Here is a 22,758-nt window from a genome sequence, read left to right as displayed (position 1 = left end):
ATATTAGTTTGGTCAAATTCAAATTGGTTGAGGGCTTATTTATATTGTCCTAAATAGATGCCTTCATCATAAAAAATAAATAAAGTGGAAATCCCTTTGAATTGCAAAAGGCTTTTATGGCAGAAAGCTAATATTTTCTTCCAGAGAGAGCAAACCTGACTGAGGTCTGTCCTTCAGATGAATTGAAGGTGGTTTATATTTCAGAAGATCACAGGCCATACTGTGACTTCTGAAGAAGATTCAGATTATTAATTGATACTAAATCCCTGATACAACATTTAAAAGTAGAACCTTTCAAGCAGTTTTCCTAGGGTATTTTTAGTGATTATAAAATGCATGCATGTGTTTTTGGAAAATGCAAAAGCAAGTCTAAAGTATCAGGAATCAGCAAATATATCTACAACCCTAAGGTGACTTGTGTTGTCATATTCATATCACATTCTCTCAATCTTTCTTCTCATTGTGTGTAGTTTTAGGGCTTCCCTGATAGCTCAGTTGGTAAAGAATCTGCCTGCAATGTGGGAGGCCTCAGTTCAATTCCTGGGTGGGTAAGATCCGCTGGAGAAGGGTTAGGCTACCCACTCCAGTATTGTCTGGCTTCCCTTGTGGCTTAGCTGGTAAAGAATATGCCTGCAGTGCGGGAGACCTGGGTACAATCCCTGGGTAGGGAAGATCCCCTGGAGAAGGGAAAGGCTACCCACCCCAGTATTATGGCCTAGAGAATTCCCTGAACTGTGTAGTCCATAGGGTCGCAAAGAGTCAGACATGACTGAGCGACTTTCACTTTCATGTAGTTTCATAGTTAAGATCCTATTGGATTTTTATCCCAATGAAGGAAGAAGAAGAACCTAAAAGTCCTTCTATCCTATGGTGTAGCTTTCTATTCTACCCAGTCCAGTACATTTTATAAACTTTATGCCTGAGTGGTATTATTTCTATAGGTGGCTAATACTCATAACACATTCTGATCATAATTAACATCAGTTTTAGAAAGTACTACTTTTCCATTTTGTCATATGACCCAAAATCACTTTGTATGAATTCGTCCCTTTACATTCCTTCCTTGTTGTTATTGAACTACACTGAATCACTGCCACAGAAAACAGTAAAACTTTACAAATTATTATTAATTGGAGAATTGTCAGCTTGAGTTAGAGAATCATTTATAAACTTTTCATTACAGACATTTTTAAATACACATTAATGTAAACAAAAGTGAAGCCCCGTGTACCATCACTTAGTTTCTGCATTTATCAATCAATAACTAATCTGTTTTCATTTGAACTTCTACTTCATCCTCCTCTCATGTTATTTTAAAATAGACCGAAGTATTGTATTATTTCATTTATGAGTATTTCATTATAGATATCTCTAAAAGGTTTTTTTAAACCTACCTAGCTTAAGAGTACTATTTCACATTCTAAAAAATTTAACAGTTAATTTCTTAATTATATCAAATACCCAATTGGTCTTTGTATTATCAACTACCCAACAAATACTGCTTATGTTTTCATACATTTGTCTTGTAGAGTGTCCCAGAGCCTGAACTTGACTGATGGTGTCATCATGGTGTTAACATGTCTCCCTGTATTCTTTGTAATTCAGTCGTTGGCTCGAATGTGTATTTTTGATGCAGCTATGTGAGATGTAAATGCAGAAAGTGGTTAAAACTATATTAAGAAATAAAATACTATGTAAAGAAAGTGGACTTAAATGATGAAAAAAGGATGGTAACAGGGTTCAGTATTCTCAGAATTCACAGTATTGCTCTATGATTTTCACTCTTTTCCTGAAAAATTGCTAAACAGGGAAAACCTTAAAAGGTTTTATTTTACAATAACAGCCTTTTATTTTTGTCAGTATTTGTATTAGAATGTCAGAATCATGTTGTAGTGTTTATTTTATTCCTTATATATTATATTTTTTAAGGAATAAAACCTTTTTTCTGTCTCATCATTATCCAACTGCATATTTTCTTTTCTAAAATATAACTTAGTGAGATTCAAATAAAGTACTTTTTTATTTTGTAAAATTAGTGAGTTTTTTATTTTTAAAAAAATTATTTGAACAGTACAAAAACCCTATTTAGAATAAGTTTTAAAAGAATAAGAGCAATGAAATCAGCAGGGTTTTTTTTTTTTTATATCTGTGTTACTGTCAAAAACAAAGTGATTTTTACATGTAAACCTGTGGCGGATTCATTTTGATATTTGGCAAATCTAATACAGTTATGTAAAGTTTAAAAATAAAATAAAATTAAAAAAAAAAAAAAAGTAATTACATATAACTCACAATTTATAAAAGAGTTGATTTGACTTGTACTAAGCTTACTACTTGAAAAATAATTTTTTTTAAATAAATTTACAGGACTGTTCATTCAGAGAATCTTTACAGTCATCTCCATCTCACTGTGCTGTGTTTTTATATTTGTTTTATTTTTTTCCCCATAGCTCATCAGTAGGTTACTTGCAACATCCAGGATCAGAACAAGTACAGTTTCCTCGAGCTACTTCACCATGCAATTCCCAGCAGCTCCAAGGCCACCAGTGTGCAGGTATGAATAGGTAATTGGGGCCGGCGGGTAGGTGGCAGGGATGGTTTGTCCATTTGAGAAACAAGTTCCTTGGACATTGCTAGGAAAAAGATTTTCAACTTGTTAGGTGCTGAGATATGCCCAGGGTATTCAGGGCACATGAGAAGTCAGATTTAACAGGCTCAGTCTACTTCTTCCTTTTCCCCTGCTACCAGTACCCCTGCTCTCTCTTCTCAGGCTCTCCTTCCTGCCTGCCTCATTATTACTGATATTCTCTAGGATACTTTCTTTCATTACTCTTTGGGTTCTTCCTCGGAAATTCAGCCACTTCCCAAGCTTCAACCTTGGCTTTTCGCCACTGTCTCCCAAATTTGTTTCTGCCACGACAAGACCACATAGCCAACTGCCTATTGGACGTTTCCTAACCAGGAATATGTCAAAGGCACTTTAGATTTAATATTTCTCCCTTTTCATCCCTTTCTTCACTTTCCATATTGGGACCAAAACAGATTTCAAAATCCTAACTCTCTTCTGTTCTCCTCTTTCACACTTAGGCTGTCACCATTTCCTCAAATCTGTTACCTTCTTTCCTTCTTCACTGCTTCTACTTTTGCTTCTTTTATGTTGTCCCCATACCCAACCTTCCTCCTCCCCAGCACATACACACATACATACACAGTTCAAGAATTATCGTCCTGAAACAGATGTCTCTTCATGTCATTCCTCTGAATTAAAAATTTGCATAGACTCTCCATTTCCACTCCCTGGCAGTTAAGCCTCAGAACTCTATTTCTAGAATGCACTATGCTTTTTCATGCCAAAGATACTTTTGTACCTGTTCTTTCCCCTCCTGTTGTGCCGGTCCAGCATCCAATTGCCAAAATCCTGCGTATCTTTAAAATTTGACTCAGAAATCATGTCTTCTGCAAAGTCTTGCTCAGTCCTTAAAACTGAGTTTGTTGCTTTGTTTTCTCTGCTTCCTTAGTTTCTTAAACAATCCTTTATCATAAGACCATATTTTATTGTAATGATCTGTTGACATGTAATCTCTCGAAGAAACAGAGAAACAATAGATAATTATCAAATATATGACTAATAATGGCTACATCAATATGGGCTGCTGTGGCCAAGGAGAACCCTGAGATACTCCTAAGCAGTCAGCCTTCTGTGGTGTGCCTAGCCAGGTCAGGTTGGTGCTATTTCTGGGGAACTGGAAATTACCAATACGATTACTAAAGTGCAAACAGTGGTCCTGGAGGCAGCCCCAGGGTACCTTACCACACGGAAATGGTGAGTGGCAGTTACGTTCCTAATACTGGTAGTGCTGCAGTACTGATGCCACGACGGGAATAAATCAGCTATCAGTGCTTGCTCATGTGATTATTTCAGCTCTTTTGAAGTCAGCCAAAGTGGTCTTCCTAGCCATTTTCAAATGAGAAAATACAATAAAAGAGGGTAAATAATTTTCTCTGAGTCATAGGACATTTCAGAGCACTGAAATTATGCTTTCTGAATCCCATATGCCAAACTTTTCCCTACCACATGAAATTGAGTCACTCGAAAGATGTCTTTTTTACCATATATCGAAATTTCTGTAGGGTACTTCTTTTCCCAGTTTTCCTTTATGTATTTAGAATAATGCTTATTTGAAAATAAATTTATTTTAAAAATTAAGCACTTTTATAGGTCATATCACAATTGTGCTACTCTAGAGAGGTCTTTTAGATAATTGGACGTTCCTGACCTATTATGTTTAGGATAAGTGAGATATTTAGGTCTACAGAGTCAATTTCAATGTTTTTTTAAAACACACAACACTTGTATGAAGCATCAGAGCTTAAATCTGGCTTACATAAATAACAATAAAATTTTGGTCAGAGATATAGAAGTATCGTCGTTATCTTGGTGTTTAAAGAAACTAGCCATTCGCTAGTGTGCTAACTGCTGGGTCCTAATTCTGATTTTCAGTAGCGCCACCTCCACCTGGTGGCGGAATGGTGATGATGCAGCTCAGCGTACCAAACAATCCACAGTCTCGTGCCCATTCACCCCCACAGTGGAAGCAAAACAAATATTACTGTGATCACCAGAGAGGACAAAAGTGCGTGGAATTTAGTAGTGTAGACAATATTGTTCAGGTAAGATGCTTCTTTTGTCTATTATAATTTTAAAACTTTCAACACTTAGTCACATAAGATTGACCAACCTATAAGACTTGATGCTGAATTTAAAATCTTCTCAAACAGATTAGTAAAGAAGTTTGGACATTCTCTATAGCCAAATAATTTAAATACTGTTTCTGAATGTTTGCATCATTAAGCATTTTTTAATTTAGAAATTAAGAGGATAAACTAGATCTGAATTTTATTAAAGAAAACGAATTAAGTTGCTATCTTACCTTTCCCATATGAACTGTATTTTACTGTAACCAGAAGGTTGATGAGGAAAGGCTCTTCATCATAGAAGAAATGCAATCAATAAATCTAAAAACACTGATAGAATTTCAAAAGCGATATTTTGGAATCCTATTAAAGTAATGAACAAGGAAACATCAAAAACATCAGGAAGAGATTTATGAGAAGTTTTCAAATAGGTAGATTAGGCAGACAACACTTGAAGCAACTGATCGATTGTAGTGTCAATTAAAGTGGGTCCAGGTTCCATCTCTGATCAAGAAACTGAGGAATCCATAAGCCATGCCTGGACGGACAAAGAAAATAGTACCTGAATCTAATCAAGCCTCTCTGAGTCTAACCATTAATTTACAGAAAATACAGGAAGAAAATAAAAAATAGTTTATAGGTACCACAGATATTTTATTGGACTAATTGCCTATTTCTTTAACCAATAAATGGCATTTTGAATTGAAGGATGAATCTATTATAAATTTAAAGACTCAAGAGTTCTAACAATCAGATGCAATGTATGGGGATCTTCCTTGAATACCAGTCAAAAGACATTTGGGGGCAAAAAGTGAATAAATATATTCAAAGTGCTAAACTTTAAAAAAAAAAAAAAAAACTGTTAACCAAGAATTTTATATCTAGTAAAACTGTTCTTTAGAAGTGAGGGAGAAATTAAAAATTTCTAGATAAACAAAATTTGAGACCTGCCCTACCAGAAATTTTCAAAGGAGCCACTGCAAAGGGAAATGAAAGTATAATTCCAAACCGTAATATGAAGCCATACTAGGGGAAAAAACTCTCAGTTAAGTACATGGGCAATTTTAAAAGCTAGTAAAATTCTACCAGTATGGTGTATAGTGTATATTTTCTAATGGAAAAATATCTGCAATACTATTTTAAAAGTACAAAAGTAAAATTCAAAAATAGGATGTATAGTCTGTTTCCATTTTTGTGAAGCAGATATATGGATACATATACATAGAAACAGTGTTACTAGCGTTTATCCTTGGGAATTGGAAATTATAAATTTCTGTACTGTTTTAATTTCTTAAATAACAAGTACCTATTATAACATAATGTGTACATATTTGTAATCAGAAAGAATAAAAATTTCTGTCCAAAAGGAGCTCTTCAAAAACCCTGACTAAAATGTTGTCCTGTTTTCTTGATATGATTGCAGCACAGTCCTCAACTCAGTAGTCCCATTATTTCACCAGCTCAGTCACCAGCACCAGCTCAGCTGTCTACCCTGAAAACTGTCCGTCCCTCTGGACCACCCCTTGCCATCATACCCCAGTTTTCTAGACCTTTTGTCTCTGGGCAAGGTAAGTGCAGAAAGCTAGTCACAGCCTTAGAGAATTTTAAGACTAAATTAAGAGTAATTTACCTGATACTGCTACCTTCCCTTTTCCAAAGGACTGCATTTTCACCTTCCTCGGGCATATTCATTTGTTACCATTTTCTCTCCTAACCTAATGTTTCATCACAAATACTTAATTAATGCTACTTACCTGGCAGTACACTGGTTAAGACTCTACACTTCCACTGTAGGCATCACAGGTTTGATCCCTGGTTGGGGAAATAAGATCCCAAATGTCACAACTAAGCCCTGGCATAGCCAAGTAAATATATAAGTAAATATTTAAAAAATAATGTCTTAAAGAATCATTAAAAAGGAAAGTAGTATCTGAATTTTTAAGAACAAGTTATATGGTAATTTCAAAAAGGAAGACAAACACATGTCCATTAAGCCCTTGAAAAGGTGCTCAACATCATTCATTAAGGAAAGGAGTATTAAAATCTCAATGAAATACCACTTCACTCCATCTTCGTGCTTAAAATTGTGTCTCTGGTCTCAGTGCTAAATCTTCATGTCGTATCTGCCTTTCAGCTAGTGTTTAGGAAGGAGCAAGTATGTCGTGGGTGTGTTCTACCAGGGAGCTGCCCAAGCACCCTGACAGTGTTCATCAGAAAAGAGCTCCACACAGTGGCAAGAGGCTCACGCTTGCTTGTCTCTGTTAGGAAACTATCAGGAGAAGCACTGTATGATTTTCTGAAGATGCTCTCTTAGCACCCACCCATAACCCTCCTCCAGACACTGAATGTGCTACATTTGGGGACTTACAGTTAAAATGAGACTACAACAAATGAAAACATTACAGACAAAACTTTTGCAGTCAGCATGTGTGAAGCACTTTCCATGGGATGACTCTAGGCACTAAGGTGTGAAAGAAAATATATTTATAGTAATTAATAATGATTTGGGGGAGATAGAGAGCTTCATGTTTTTCCAAGGTTTCTTTTGTCCCCTGAATGTATGTTCTGTTCACTTTTAACCATCAGAGAAAATGTGGATTTTAGTATCTCAGACGGATGGAATGAGTTCTTATAGTTCCTTTGGAGGATTTCACATAGAATGTTAAGGTTTACCGAGAAGTTTCTCTCCATGCTAACTTGTCTGCCAGCTCTCCCACTTAACCTCCTTCATAACTGTTGTTATTAGTCCCTAGTGCTTGCAGAAGTTTACCCCAGTTCTTTGAAGGATATGTGGAGGCTTTTAATTTTTTTAAAAAAAGATGTCAATACCTCCACTTTTTTATTCTATTTGGTAGAATATGTTCCCTCTCTAATCCTGAGACAACTGAGAAAACTATGAAGTACTTTGTACCCAAATAAAGGAAAATGTGAAAGTGATTTTTTATTAACTTTCAGGAGATGGCAGATACCCGTTACTTGGCCAGACCCTGCAGTACAACCCTCCTGCTGTTCTGCACGGACACATTCCAGCCCAACAGGTGTGAGAGCTGCTGTCTGACTTCCTGGGCTTTGTTGGCAGAGCATTGTACTTCTGCTGCTGAGAGTGGGGCGCCCTGGCCCTACCGAGAGCAGAGTGAGGGAGAAGGTGGTAGGAGCATCAGTTCCCAGCACAGTCCAGATATGAGGGGTGGGGGGCAGGCGGCAGGAGGCATTGGGTGCCGTTACTTAGAAAAGACTGTCAGCAAGTGATGGGCCAAAGTTCTACTGCCACTGAGGCAGAATTCAGAAGGCCTAGAGTTGGGGGTTTTTTTCTTCTAAAGTACAAACCCCAGACTGAGTGCGGTTAGTTGTTAAGTGGTCAAACACTGCAATTACATTTTGCAGCAGCATCAACCTTATTTCTCATGTTTGTGGATTTTCAGGGTCAATCTGGCAACAGGCATGGCAACCGAGGAAGGAAACAAGCCAAAAAAGCTGCATCCACTGACCTGGGTGCAGGAGAAGCAGGTGTGTCCCCAAGAGGCATCCGGATGTGCTTCTATAAACTGTTAGCCTGAGAGTCTAAAACTGCCACTCCACAGAAGTGGGTTTTCCTTGTCTAGAATCCTACACAAAGTCTTAGACAGTTATGCTGTCTATAAGGCAGGCTTCTTGAATGTTCTTTTAATTCTATCTTATTTCGGGTTTGGGAGTACTGAAACAAAGGTAGGTTTAAGAGGAGGGCAGGCACCAAAGGGAATCGAAAGAAATGTGAGAGAGGAACAGGTAGAATGAAATGCATTGCCTCTGTATTCTTTGAGAAAGGAAGTATTCTTTATACCCTTCAGGCAGTATAGTCTGAAGAACAAATACATGGCCTTTCTATGGCAGAGGGCTTTCAAGTCTGTACCTTAACTTTCTATTCAATAGCCTTGGGTTTGTTAGGGCAAGTGCTATTTTAAAGATAACATACAGAATACTTCCCTTGTGGTCCAGTGGTTAAGGCTGCACTTCCAATGAAGGGGGCATGGGTTCCATCCCCCATCAGGGAACTAAGATCCCACGTGCCTCACGACACAGCCAAAAAATAAAAATTGAAGATACGTATAATTTGACAATGGGAATTTGAAGTTCAGGAGACTGTACCCAGGATCACACACCTCGTTTGAAGAAGCCACTGCACAGGCTGCATTTTGTATGTGAGGCTGTGAGTGGGGCCGGTGGCAAGGGCCTGAGTGGGGCCGGTGGCAAGGGCCTCTCTGCACCCCTTGCTTGGGGGTAAGAAATATTTAGAAGATGGCCATACCAAGTATAACTTTGTGGATTTGAATGGTTTTAGAAAATTCTGTTCATTTCTTGTGGCATTTGAGTCTGCAGTACATTCTGCCCACCTCTTGGTAACGGGATTAATTCTTTACCTTTTCCATTCTAGTTGTTGGGAAGGTCTTGGAAATTACTGAACTACCAGATGGAATAACTCGCATGGAAGCCGAGAAGCTCTTTGGGGAACTCTTTAAAATTGGCGCCAAGATCCGGTGGCTCCGGGACCCTCAGTCCCAGCCCCAAATGCGTCGCCACCCGCTGTGCTGTGGCAGTGGCGACAGCACCGTCAGCCCCGAACGCTCGAAACCCGGTGACTTGGCCTCCACGTACACCGTCCTAGCCACATTCCCCTCCATCTCCGCTGCGCAGAATGCATTGAAGAGACAGATTAATTCGGTTAACAAGTTTAAGCTGAGAACAAGCAAGAAGCACTATGACTTTCACATTTTGGAAAGGGCAAGTTCTCAGTAACAGCCACCTCAGACCCTTGGCCTTTGTGATCCCCCCATCGTCACCCATTTAACTGGCTTGGTATCGGGAGCTTCTGTTAACATGATAGAGACTCCTAGGATGTGTGGTCATGGCGTTACAACTTCTGAAGACAGGCCAGTGATCCAGCAAAGAGGGGAAAAATGCACATTTCACCCCAAATGACTGTAGGAATCCACATCAGAATGATACAGAGTTAGCAGCTTTTTCTGAGGAAATGCTGTTCAAATGCCTCCTAACTTTTATAGTTATTTTGTTTTATATTTCTGAATTCTTGTATCAGATCCAAAGCTCTATTGTACAGCAAATTATTCTTCAAAATGAGTACCACCAGTTGCAACCTGTATTTCTTTTTTGCAGCCAGCAGCACAGTGTGACCCAACATAGAATTTGGGAGAATAAGAATGCAGGAGTGGAGTAGCCAAGTTAAAACATACTGTCTTTTGGGGGGCCCAGTAGGTGACTAAGGAGAGCTCACAAACAAAAGATTACTCTTCCCCTGTATCTCTAAACACAGTTTCCAGAAAATAAAGAATTCCCTCATAGGGTCCTTTCCTTATTCACTTAGGTCATATGAACACTGTCAAGTAAATTATGTTCTTAACACCTCTTAATCAAACCACTTAGATTCAAAAGGGAATAGGAATCATTCTAGGCAGGAAAATATTTCCACTTTTTTTTTTTAAAGTGTCCCTCTGATAACTAAATGCCACTTATTTGCATTCCCTTCCTTGTGGATTTTTTTTTTTTTTTTTTTTGGTCACCTGAGGAAATGCATTTGATGAGTGCTGGAAACTTCTTAACTGGTTTAAAATGTGTTTTCATTGTTTGCAGCGGATCACTGGACATCAAAGATTCATTGCACTTACGAACAAGGAACCTTTTTTTCAATTTGCAAGGCTGTACAATGTGTGCTGATGCAAGCCTTTTTCAGTTCAAAAGAATAAATGTTTACAAATATATACCCACTTTGTCTTTTTGTAAATTAAAATCACCTTTTAAATGAGAGTCAGTCCTGAAGGCTTAACCTATCTTGAAGATTTCATTTTCAGACTTAGGGAAGATGAAAGACAGTAAATCCCCACTTTACAAATATTCTACAAAGCATCAGTTTCTCTATGGGAGTGTTTCTTGTGGGTATAACTCATGTAATTTGTCCTCTCATAAGTTAATTCCAGTCAGTTGTAGACAGTTGTGAGTATGAATGAATAGTGAGACAGCTGAAAACAGAACATTATGATCGTTTAAAGAATTTGTGGTTTTAGCTGATGTTTTGAGCACCCAGTTGTCCAGTTTAGCTCAAGTTCTTTATACAAAGCTTTCCCCACTTGTCGGCCCAGCAGAATCAAACTGCTAGGAAACCCAAAATGGGGACGAGGAGAGGGGGATTCTGCCATCTGCAGCTTGCCTGGAGCCTGGCTGGCTTCCAGCCCAGACTGGGGGTTTACTTTTTGCAGCTCAAGAGCAATAGGTGTTACCAGGCTCTGGTGCAGATGTTCTCTCCCTCTAGAGCATCTGCAAAGCCCTACTTTGTCCCAGGGGATCCCAAACCGCCCACCCCGGCCCCCGGCCCCCTGCACACACAAGCTGGTGTGTTGCAATTATGGATATTGTGCTCCTGAAAGCAGGTGGGAGCTGCCTGTCAACCGAGTCAGATTAAGGAGTCAGACACAGAGAAAGAAGTAGGAAGGAGCACTGTGAAAATCACTCACTTCCAAGGACTAGAATTTTTAAATGTTTGACTGTAGAATGTCACAGATGGAGAGGATACATAATTAGGGCCAACACTGCAGCAGGAATTATTTAATCATGGGGGTGGAGACAAAACTACAATCCTACGATTTATTTCAGTTCTCTGAATATTCTCTTTTGCTGTAGAAATCCTGGTAAAGTGAGGGGTTATTTTAATTGAGATATAATTGACATGTATTCATTTCAGACATACGACATAACAATCTGATATTTATATATATTGCAAGATGTTAATCGCAATAAGTCGAGTTAACATTCATCACATAGTTATAATTATTTTTCTTGTGATGAGAACTTCTAAGATCTGTTTAGCAACTTTTAACTATACAAAACAGTATTAAAGACTGAGGTCACCATGCTGTACATTAAATCTAAAGTTTTGCTCTAGACACTTGATTTACCCTGTAGGAGTTGAAGACTGCCCAGAGGAAGGCAGAGCTAAAGCTGTTGTGAAGCCAGCTCTGAACCTTCACCGCCACCATCTCCCCACCCCTGTCCCCAGACAATCACGGATCCCTGAAACCAAGGAGCCTGCCGTTAAAAAACAGCTGTAATGATTAGCTTTAAAATTGGCCTTGAAACTTTAATGTGAACATATTTCAAGTGACCTGTTGATGAGAGTCAACTAAAGGAACACCATTTCTAATATAAGAGCAAATAGCACATAGTTTTCATAATCGTTCTCAATTGTGTTCAAAGATACTGAATTCTTTTCACAAGCTTAATACTTGCTTCTTTAGAATTTTTAAAATAGATATATTAAATCCTCATGTGCTTTTAAAAATATATATATCCAAATTGCCACCCCCTACATACACATTACAAAAATACACATGCATTCCCTCGACTATATTCTGTTCTTTTTGATCTAGAATCTAACTTCATCTGTAGAAAAATGCTGGGAGGAGGAAGCATCAAAGGAGGCATTTAAAGATGTGATTTCGTCCAGACTTTAAACCTTCCTAAGGACAGCTTCCGTGCACCACAGTCCTGGCTGTGAGTTCTTCCAGAGCACTGACCGTATTTAGGGGCAGACAGTACTTTTACAATAAAATGAATTATTCTTACCTGTATCAATATTAGCAGCTCCAGCAGCCCCTTTGGGAATGATGGAGGGCATCTGATAACTTTGTGGGCACTTCTACCTTAGGTATTAGGAAGCTGAGAGTAAAGGCTTACAGGTTTTAAGCCCTTGGTCCACAAAGAATGTGAGTAGATGTGCTTGTGAATCGAGTACAAAGTGTGTTTGCCAACAGTAATTTAAAAGAATTAGCTTGTCACCTGAACTAACAAAGTAGGTATCTGAACTCTCCCCCACACTAAGAATTGGGTTTTCTGATCCCACCAGGGAAGAACCTATGGCCTGTGAATAGTGCAAAAACCTACAGGTCTCAGTAGAGCCCACAGTGCCAGAATAGCTTGGGAAGAGGCAATCCTCAGCTACCGCGGGAAGCAAAGAGTTGCGTGCTCCATGTGTCATCAACAACTGAAAAAATGTGAGTGTTAAGTCCAGCAGAGGGCAGCCAAGGGCCTGTGTGAAGGTGGCCAGGGCCCTGCTGACCCAGTCTCCTGCCTGCACAGCATATAATGAGACCTGGTACGTATTGTCAGACACAACTGAGTGATTAAACAACAGTGTATTGTGTGTTGTCTTCAGAGATGGAGAGCACTAATTCCAGCCTCTTCTAGAGACCAGTGTCCACGTATGATGGTGGCAGGATTCAAAACTGGTCCCGTGGTGCTTGGAAATCTTCAAGCCTTTATGAAGTGAAGTTCTTCAGTCGTGTCCGACTCTTTGTGACCCCATGGACTGTAGCCTACCAGGCTTCTCTGTCCATGGGATTTTCCAGGCAAGAGTACTGGAGTGGGTTGCCATTTCCTTCTCCAGAGGATCTTCCTGACCCAGGGATTGAACCTAGGTCTCCCGCATTGTAGGCAGACACTTTACCCTCTGAGCCACCAGGGAAGCCCAAGCCTTTATGAGCTGATGCTAAAAAAGAACCAGAGACTCACATCCATTCAGCTGGTAGCCCTCACCAGCCCAAGAAACAGATAAGATACAGGTGCTATTTATTCCCCCATGGCCACATGTGCTCAGGTTGTGTTTTGAATATTTGTTCGTCACTTTTCCCCTTTCGTGTCTCCACTCTGGATTTGATTTCACCAACATAAGAATATTGGAGGAGTGGAAGGAAAAGACTGTAGGAACTTCTAATCAGAAAACTGAAGATGTTGGTTCTTTGAAGGGGGAGAGAGAATCATTGAAATAGACAAATCATTAGCTATATTACCTCCCCCACCCCCCAAAAAAGCACATTTTCAATTCTTTCTTGCTGCTTAACAGACCACCCACATTTAGTGGTTTACAGCACTAATTCTGTGGGTCAGGAATTTGGGCAAGGCTTAAAGAGGACAGCTTGGCTCTTCTCCACCTGATACCAGCTGCACTCAGCTGAGCTGGGCTGGAAGTTCCAAACTGAACTCGTGACTGTTTTTCAGTTGCTAAGTTGTGTCCGACTCTTGGTGACCCCATAGACTGCAGCATACCAGGCTTTTCCTGTCCTTCACCATCTCCCCGAGTTTGCTCAAACTCATGTCCATTGAGTGAGTAATGCCATCCAACCATCCTGTCCTCTGTCATCCCCTTCTCCTCCTACCTTCAGTCTTTCCCAGCATCAGGGTCTTTTCCAAAGCGTCTCTGCATCTGGTGGCCAAGGTACTGGAGCTTCAGCATCAGACTTTCCAATGAATATTCAGGATTGATTTCCTTTAGGATTGACTGGTTTGATCTCCTTGCAGTCCAAGGGACTCTTAAGAGTCTTCTCCAGCAACACAATTCGAAAGTATTAGATGCATTTTTGATACTAGAGAAGCTATTTTTGATCTAAGCCTGGTCTCAGTGCTTGCTATTGAACAGGTCTCAGTAATAATGACCCTAAGGGAACAATAGAACAAGCTTGTTATCAGGCAAGGAAAGTAACAATAGCAAAGTTAATTAAATCAGTTGTAAAGACTCACAGTTCTGTTTCAATGGTAAAGATTAGCTCGAAGCACTTTGTTGAATTTTAGAGAATTTCAAACCCTCTCCAGCATTCAGCCACCAGAACAACTGGAACCTAAAAGACGATGATGTTGACCTTTTCTAACCCTCATGACTTTGGTCAACTAAAGCTTGGACTCAGTATTCTGCTCAAGGTCTAAGCTGAATTCTTTGTTCAAGCCCTTTCATGAATATGCATGTAGCCTTAGCTTAAATCTTCCCCAGTGTGCTGTTTGGGGAGACACTGCTTTGGGAAAGATCCCTGGTGTTTTCCTTACTTGCTGCAAGTAATAAACAAATCCTTCCCTCTCCTGATCTTTGGCTTGGTTGTGTCTTTTGGCTGGACACCCACCAAGATGGAAACCCAGTTCGGGGATAACAATATTGAAGTCCCAGATGTCATTTCTATTGCATTCTGTTGGCTAAAAAGAAAAACTCATAGGGTTCACTCACGGCAGAGGCAATAACCCTACCTCTTGATGAGAAAAGCAGCAAAAAGCCATATAGGATGGAAGAGAATGGTTACAGTCATCTTTGGAGATAATTTACCACAAGCACAGATACCCAATAAAAGTCCCCACTGACTGCCTCCAAATCACATCCTGAAGTTTCTCTCAGGATACTAGGATTCGTCTTCATCACTACCGCACTGTTCCAAGCTGTCATCTTCCTATAATGAATAGAAATGGCCTTCCTAAGACTCTTGAGAGTCCCTTAGACAGCAAAGAGATCAAATCAGTCAATCCTAAAGGAAATCAACCCTGAATACTCATTGAAAGGACTGATGCTGAAGTTGAAGTTCCAATACTTTGGCCACCTGATAGGAAGAGCTGACTCATTGGAAATGACCCTGATGCTGGGAAAGATTGAGGGCAGGAGGAGAAGGGGACCACAGAGGATGAGATGGATAGTCAGGATGGATGGCATCACTGACTCCATAGACATGAGTATGAGCAAACTCCAGGAGACAGTGAAGGACAGGGAAGCCTGGTGTGCTGCAGTCCATGGGGGTCACAAAGAGTCAGACATGACTTAGTGACTGAACAACAAACTGGTCTTCCAGCCTCCGCTCTTGTTCCCACATCTTTATAGAGCCAGAATGATGTAAAAGGTAATCAGCTTATGTCATTTCCTCCTGCCCCAAATCCCTCAATGACTTCCTCAATCCTGGTTTACAAAACTCAGTCTAGCATACATCTCTGATCTGTTCTTCCCCTCTACCTGGAATGTTTTGCTCCTGACCAACTCCTTTATCTTTCATAGAAATGTCATTTCAGCAGAGAAGTCTTTATGAGCCACCCAGTTTCATGTCGCCACCCAAACACAATCATTTTATCTCAATTTTCTGCCTATCATCCCTATCAGATCTTTTGTTTTGTTTCTACAACTAGAATATGAATTCCATGAGATCAAAGACCTTACCTTGCTTATACCTTTATTTTCAAGCACCCATTAATTGTCAACAAATATTTTTCAACTGTTTAAAAGGCTCAGGAGAACCCTGGCTATTTCTCTGGTCTGGAGATCTCCCACTAAGTGATGTCAGGGGATGGGAAGGAGCTGGAGGATAAGCATAATTCATGTCTCTGGCTGTCTTGGCACTGAATTCCTTAATGGCTGAGGTAAGGTAGGGGCTAGTTTCCAAAAGCCAACAAAACACTCATATTTTGGCTCCTGCAATGTCACATCAATACAAATGTCCTTGAGTTACTCCTCCTTGGTTGCTGTCTACATTATTCCAACATTTCACTTTTGTGGTCATCTGTCAAATTTAAACCTTTTAAATACCGTTCCTGTATTTGGGAAAATCTCACATATACAAATCTTTCTACCCCAAAATAGCAGCTAGGATGACTCAATTCTCAGCTTCTCTTTTGCTCAGAAAAGCTACACCCCAACACTGCTGTGTTCTGAACATGGGATCTGGGGCTCCACCAGCCACATTCACATCCAGAAAAATCTAATCAGGAAGAGAACAGGGGAGGAGGCAGGCTGTACATAGAATTCCTCGTTGTAGTTGGATTGTTTCTGTGTGTAATCCCAGGAGATTTCAAAGCCGCTCAGTCTTAGCCTCCTGAGGGTTTGTAAGCAGATACCCTTGAATTAATTACTTTTCTGTTTAAACTGGCTATTGTGGATTCTGCAGTCTGCACCACTGTTATCTTCTACCTACCAGGACATAGCGTTTGGGATTTCTGTTTCCTTGAATCCTAGGCATGCTTCACCCATAAAGACTTATGTGGCTACTCAAGTCCACTGAGATAAAAATGACATCTGATGCTTATTGAACACTTGTATGTAGACACTGTTCTGTTTATAGCACTTAAATTTATAAAAAAAAAAAACAAAAACCCAACTCAAGGTAGTTGTAGTAACCAAGGGAATTTATTGGCTCAGGTATGGCTGGATCCAGGGACTCTGCAATATCATCAGCATAGACTGTCTTCATCCACTGGCTCGTCTATCCTGCAGTATAACAAGTGTGACTTATTTGGTTTTGATTATATACTATCAAGTATTGTTGGTTATCTTCTCATGTAAACATTTGATCCCAATTCCTGGAGCTGTGCTATCCAGAATTGTAACTACACACCACATGTAGATAGTAAATTTAATTAAATTATTGAATAAATTAACTAAAATTAAATAAAATAGAAATTCAGTTCCTCAGTTGCACTAGCCACATTTCAAATGTTCAATGGTCACATGACTTTTCACTCTCCAAAATCTTTTATCACCTCCCAGGTCTTGGATGCTCTGACCCTTGCCTGTCTACATCTCTAGACTTACCTGGCACTGGCCCTCTCTGTTTCCAGGTTCTATTCACACTGCACTTCCCTAAGTTCCTCAAACATGCTATATTCTCTTGTTTCTGGGTTCTGTAAAGTGGTGATCTTCTGCTAGATACTGGGATACTCCCCATTTGTGGTTGGTTTTTCAGCAAACTGTGGCAGGAGGTGGATGTCTCTTTTTAGCTGGCATGTGCCAGACTAGGTTTTCCAGCCCCCTGCACCTAGATGCACCATGATTCTGAATTTTGACCAATGAAATTTAAGTAGAAATGATGCATGCCCTTCTGTGCTGGACCTCTTCAGTTCAGTCATTCAGTCATTCAGTCATGTCTGACTCTTTGCAACCCCATGGACTGCAGCACGCCAGGCTTCCGTGTCCATCACCAACTCCCAGAGCTTGCTCAAACTCATGTCCATCGCGTCGGTGATGCCATCCAACCATCTCATCCTCTGTCATCCCATTTTCCCCCTGTCTTCAATCTTTCCCAGCATCAGGGTCTTTTCCAAGAAGTCAGTTCTTTGCATCAGGTGACCAAAGTATTGGAGTTTCAACTTAATGAATATTCAGGACTGATTTCCTTTAGGATGGACTGGTTGGATCTCCTTGCGGTCCAAGGGACTCTCAAGAGTTTTCTCGAACACCACAGTTCAAAAGCATCAATTCCTTGGTACTCAGCTTTCTTTATGGTCCAACTCTCACATCCATACATGACTACTGGAAAAACCATAGCTTTAACTAGATGGACCTTTGTTAGCAAAGTAATGTCTTTGCTATTTAATATGCTGTGGAGAAGGCAATGCCAACCCACTCCAGTACTCTTGCCTGGAGAATTCCATGGGCAGAGAAGCCTGGTAGGCTTCAGTCTATGGGGTCGCTAAGAGTCGGACACGACTGAGCGACTTCACCTTCCCTTTTCACTTTGATGCATTGGAGAAGAAAACGGCAACCCACTCCAGTGTTCTTGCCTGGAGAATCCCAGGGACAGGGGAGACTGGTGGGACAGGGTTGCACAGAGTTGGACACAACTGAAGCGGCTTAGCAGCAGCAGCAGCTAGGTTGTCTAATACCTTCTATATATGTATATATATATATTAGACATATATATATATTTATTCTAATATATATGTTGTCTAATACCATCTAAGAGATTCTTCCTGCTCTGGCTAATCAGAGTGGGGGCTAGAAACCATCAATCATCAGTATCACCAGAGAGCTTGATACAAATGCAGAACCTCAGGACTTCCCCAGAGGTCCAGTGGCTAGGACTCCATGCTCCCAATGCAGGGGGCCTGGGTTCAATCCCTGGTCTGGGAAGTAGATCTTGCATATGGCAACCAAGGATCCTGTGTGCCCCAGTTGAGATGGGGCACAGTCTAAATAAATACATAGTATTTTTAAAAACAAAATTTAAAAAAATGCAGAATCTTATATCTAACCCCAGACCAACTTGAATCAGAATCTACATTGGTTTGCTTTTCATAAAATTTCATTTACTTATTTGTTTTTGTCTGTGCTGGGTCTTCATTGCTGCATGGGGCTTTTCTCTAGTCACGGTGAGTGAGGGCTACTCTCCAGTGGTAATACACGGGTTTCTCATTACGGCGGCTTCACTTGTTGCAGAGCCTGGGCTATATGGCATGTGGTCTTCTTGCAGCATGTTGGCTCAGCCGTTTCAGTTCCCAGGATCAGAGCACAGGCTCAGTTGTTATGGCATGCAGACTTAGTTTCTCTGTGGCATGTAGAATTCTAACCAGGGATTGAAACTGTGACTCCTCCTACATCGGCAGGCAGATTCTTTACCACTGAGTCACCTGGGAAGCCTCAGAATCTACATTTTTAACCTGATTTCCAGGTGATCTGTAACCTTTAAAATTTGCATGTTGGCTGCGTATTGAGGGTATCATAAAGACCTCTGAGATGCCAGGGAAAGGGAGAGCCACTGATGGGAGAATTCAGGAGTTCCTGAAAGAGTGGATGGAGCAACACCCCTTACACAACCACCCCCTTCTACCTCTGACTAACATTCATCATGAAGTCAATGAGAAATAACCCTGAAATAACTGAAACCTGTAAGTTATACAAGTTATCCATAAATAACCTGTGGATTGTTTTTGTCCCACATGTAATTTCCCTTCTGCCTGGAACATTTATTCTTCCCACTCTACCCTCCACCTTCTGTTCACTTGTACTCACAGTTCACATCCCACCTCAAATATTTCTTCCTTCAGATAGCCTGCTCTTCCTCCAGAGGTCCTTAATTCTGTCCTCCAGACAGTCACTTCTGCCAGTAATAGCTTTAATAATATCCTGTGCTTTCTCTTCAAAGCATTAATCACAATAGTAATTGTGTAATTGGCCAATTAGTTCCTTAATGTTTTCTATCCATCAATATGTAATCTTCAGGGCAGGAAAAACATCTATGGCTTTGTTACTAATACATCCCCGGCCCCCACCAGTGCCTTTCTCAGTAAATATTTGTCTTATGATTAAATGAAGAAATGAGCCGAGGAGTCAAAAGCCTTGAATCCTGAAAGGCATGTATATATATTTTTCTCAAGCATGTTTTTGGCAGGCAGGCAGAAATAATAGCTAACATTTGTAAAGCAGTTAATTACTATGTGCCAACTACTTGCTAAGCACTTATAAGGGTTCTTATTTAATCATCACAATAGCCCTAAATGGTAAGTTCTATTATTACCTCAGTTTATAGTGAGGTAACTGAAATGTCAGAGGTGAGGAAATTTGCCCAAGGTCACAGAGCTAGTGAGTATTTGCTGTATACCTCAATCAGACAGCTGACTCTGGAGTTCATGGGATTAACCACTTAAATTACGGCCTAAACCTTGTCAATGTAATGATTGCCATTAAAATTTTTTTTTTTACTGAACTATAAATTATTTAAAATGTTGTGTTAATTTCTGCTGTACAGCAAAATGATTCAGTTATACATATCAGTTCAGTTCAGTCGCTCAGTCGTGTCCGACTCTTTGTGACCCCATGAATTGCAACACCCCAGGCCTCCCTGTCCATCACCAACTCCCGGAGTTCACCCAGACTCACGTCCATTGAGTCAGTGATGCCATCCAGCCATCTCATCCTCTGTCGTCCCCTTCTCCTCTTGCCCCCAATCCCTCCCAGCATCAGAGTCTTTTCCAATGAGTCAACCCTTCACATGAGGTAGCCAAAGTACTGGAGTTTCAGCTTCAGCATTATTCCCTCCAAAGAAATCCCAAGGCTGATCTCCTTCAGAATAGACTGATTGGATCTCCTTGCAGTCCAAGGGACTCTCAAGAGTCTTCTCCAACACCACACTTCAAAAGCATCAATTCTTCAGTGTTCAGCTTTCTTCACAGTCCAGCTCTCACATCCATACATGACCACAGGAAAAACCATAGCCTTGACTAGACGGACCTTTGTTGGCAAAGTCATGTCTCTGCTTTTCAATATGCTCTCTAGGTTGGTCATAACTTTCCTTCCAAGGAGTAAGCGTCTTTTAATTTCATGGCTGCAGTTACTATCTGCAGTGATTTTGAAGCCCCCCAAAATAAAGTCTGACACTGTTTCCACTGTTTCCCCATCTATTTCCCGTGAAGTGATGGGACCGGATGCCATGATCTTAGTTTTCTGAATGTTGAGCTTTAAGCCAACTTTTTCACTCTCCTCTTTCACTTTCATCAAGAGGCTTTTTAGTTCCTCTTCACTTTCTGCCGTAAGTGTGGTGTCATCTGCATATCTGAGGTTAGTGATTCTCCCAGCAATCTTGATTCCAGCTTGTGCTTCTTCCAGCCTAGCGTTTCTCATGATGTACTCTGCATATAAGTTAAATAAGCAGGGTGACAATATACAGCCTTGATATACATTCTTTTCCATTATGGTTTATCACAAGATACCAAATATATTTCTCTGTGCTATACAGTAGGACTTTATTTATCCATTCTATATATAATATTTTGCATCTGTTAATCAGAAACTCACAATCCATCCCTCCCCCACAAACCCTCCCCCTTAGCAACCACAAGTCTGTTGTCTTTGTCTGTGTGGACTGCCACTTTTGTCTTACTCACCTGGATCTATAGGAAGAGTCAGAGAGGAGTGCCATCAGAGAGGAGTGCCACCCTATCTTTACTTCTCAAAATTGAATTGTCGTGAGTAAAGCTTACAACATATTCAAATATTTCTTCTTTCCTTTTTATATTTAATGTGCATCCATAATCCTAATACTGTAACTACATAATCCTCTTCCTGGTCTGTTGTTGTTCAGTCGCTCAGTCATGTCCAACTCTTTGCAACCCCATGGACACCAGGCTTCCCTGTCCTTCACCATCTCCCGGAGCCTGTTCAAACTCATGTCCTTTGAGTCCATGATGCCATACAACCCTCCCATCCTCTATCAGCCCCTTCTCTTGTCTTTAATCTTTCCCATCATCAGAGTCTTTTCTAATGAATCAGCTCTAGCCATTAGGTGGCCAAAATATTGGAGCTTCAGCTTCAGCATCAGTCCTTCCAATGAATATTCAGGACTGATTTCCTTTAGGAATGACTGGTTTGACCTCCTTGCAGTCTAAGGGACTCTCAAGAGTCTTCTCCAAGACCACAATTCAAAAGCATCAATTCTCTGATGCTCAGCCTTCTCTACAGTCCAACTCTCACATCCATACATGACTACTGGAAAAACCATAGCTTTGACAAGATGGACCTTTGTCGGCAAAGTAATGTCTCCGCTTTTTAATATGCTGTCTAGGTTTGTCATAGCTTTTCTTCCAAAGAGCAAGCATCTTTTAATTTCATGACTGCAGTCACCATTTGCAGTGATTTGGGAGCCCAAGAAAATAAAGTCTGTCATTGTTTCCATATCTATATGCCATGAAGTCATGGGACCAGATGCCATGATCATTTTTTGAATTTTGAGTTTTAAGCCAACTTTTTCACTCTCCCCTTTCACCTTCATCAAGAGGCTCTTTAGCTCCTCTTGGCTTTCTGCCATAAGGGTGGTGTCATCTGCATATCTGAGATTATTGATATCTCTCCCGGCAATCTTGATTCCAGCTGAGGCTTCATCCAGCCCAGCATTTCGCATGACATACTCTGCATATAAGTTGTTAAATAAGCAGGGTGACAATATACAGCCTTGACATACTCCTTTCCCAATTTTGAACAGTCCATTTTTCTATGTCCGGTTCTAACTGTTGCTTCTTGACCTGCATACAAGTTTTTCAGGAGGAATGTAAGGTGGTCTGGTATTCCCATCTCTTTAAGAATTTTCCAGTTTGTTGTGATCCACACAAAGGTTTTAGCGTGGTCAATGAAGCCAAACTACATGTTTTTCTGGAATTGTCTTGCTTTTTCTTGGATCCAGTGGATGTTGCAAATTTTATTTCTGGTCTGTAGATGAATGATCATGCTTTCCATAAGCATTTTACTTTTTTACACTTCCCCTTTTCACTCATGAAAAAGCAAGGACAGAGGCTGTATTTTACCTTTTTATGGGTTTTTTTTTTTTCAGTTTTGTTTTAATATAAATAGCTTTGCAACATGAAGTCATATAGCCTCCCCTCGTGGTAAACAAGTGAAAATTTCTATGGAACAAATATCCTTTTTTTTTAAAGCATGGTGTGGGATTTTATAGTTCAAGCTTCAGTAAGAAATACACTTTGGTGTTTTTTTCCCCAAGCAATCATAAAGGACTG

The 22,758-nt window shown here is 40.3% G+C and overlaps 1 protein-coding gene across 14 annotated transcripts in view; it reads left to right on the top strand.

Moving 5' to 3' along the window:
* R3HDM1 (R3H domain containing 1) overlaps nt 1-10,448 on the top strand; it is a 167,569-nt gene extending 157,121 nt beyond the window's left edge. For 10 of the 14 annotated variants that reach the window (XM_025277031.3, XM_006048201.4, XM_044935977.2 and 7 more), the window contains 6 exons: nt 2,451-2,554; nt 4,502-4,671; nt 6,119-6,263; nt 7,651-7,733; nt 8,118-8,202; nt 9,107-10,448. In XM_025277031.3, coding sequence (XP_025132816.2) covers nt 2,451-2,554; nt 4,502-4,671; nt 6,119-6,263; nt 7,651-7,733; nt 8,118-8,202; nt 9,107-9,468 — 949 coding nt within the window. In that variant the 3' untranslated portion in view covers nt 9,469-10,448. The remainder of the gene's footprint in view (nt 1-2,450; nt 2,555-4,501; nt 4,672-6,118; nt 6,264-7,650; nt 7,734-8,117; nt 8,203-9,106) is intronic. The other 4 variants (XM_025277047.3, XM_006048204.4, XM_025277024.3 and 1 more) reach the window with 1 other exon arrangement.
* The last annotated feature ends 12,310 nt before the right edge of the window (nt 10,449-22,758 follow it).

Source organism: Bubalus bubalis, chromosome 2 (genome assembly GCF_019923935.1).
Source record: "Bubalus bubalis isolate 160015118507 breed Murrah chromosome 2, NDDB_SH_1, whole genome shotgun sequence".
NCBI classification, from domain to species: domain Eukaryota; kingdom Metazoa; phylum Chordata; class Mammalia; order Artiodactyla; family Bovidae; genus Bubalus; species Bubalus bubalis.
This window is presented reverse-complemented; position numbering and strand designations above follow the sequence as displayed.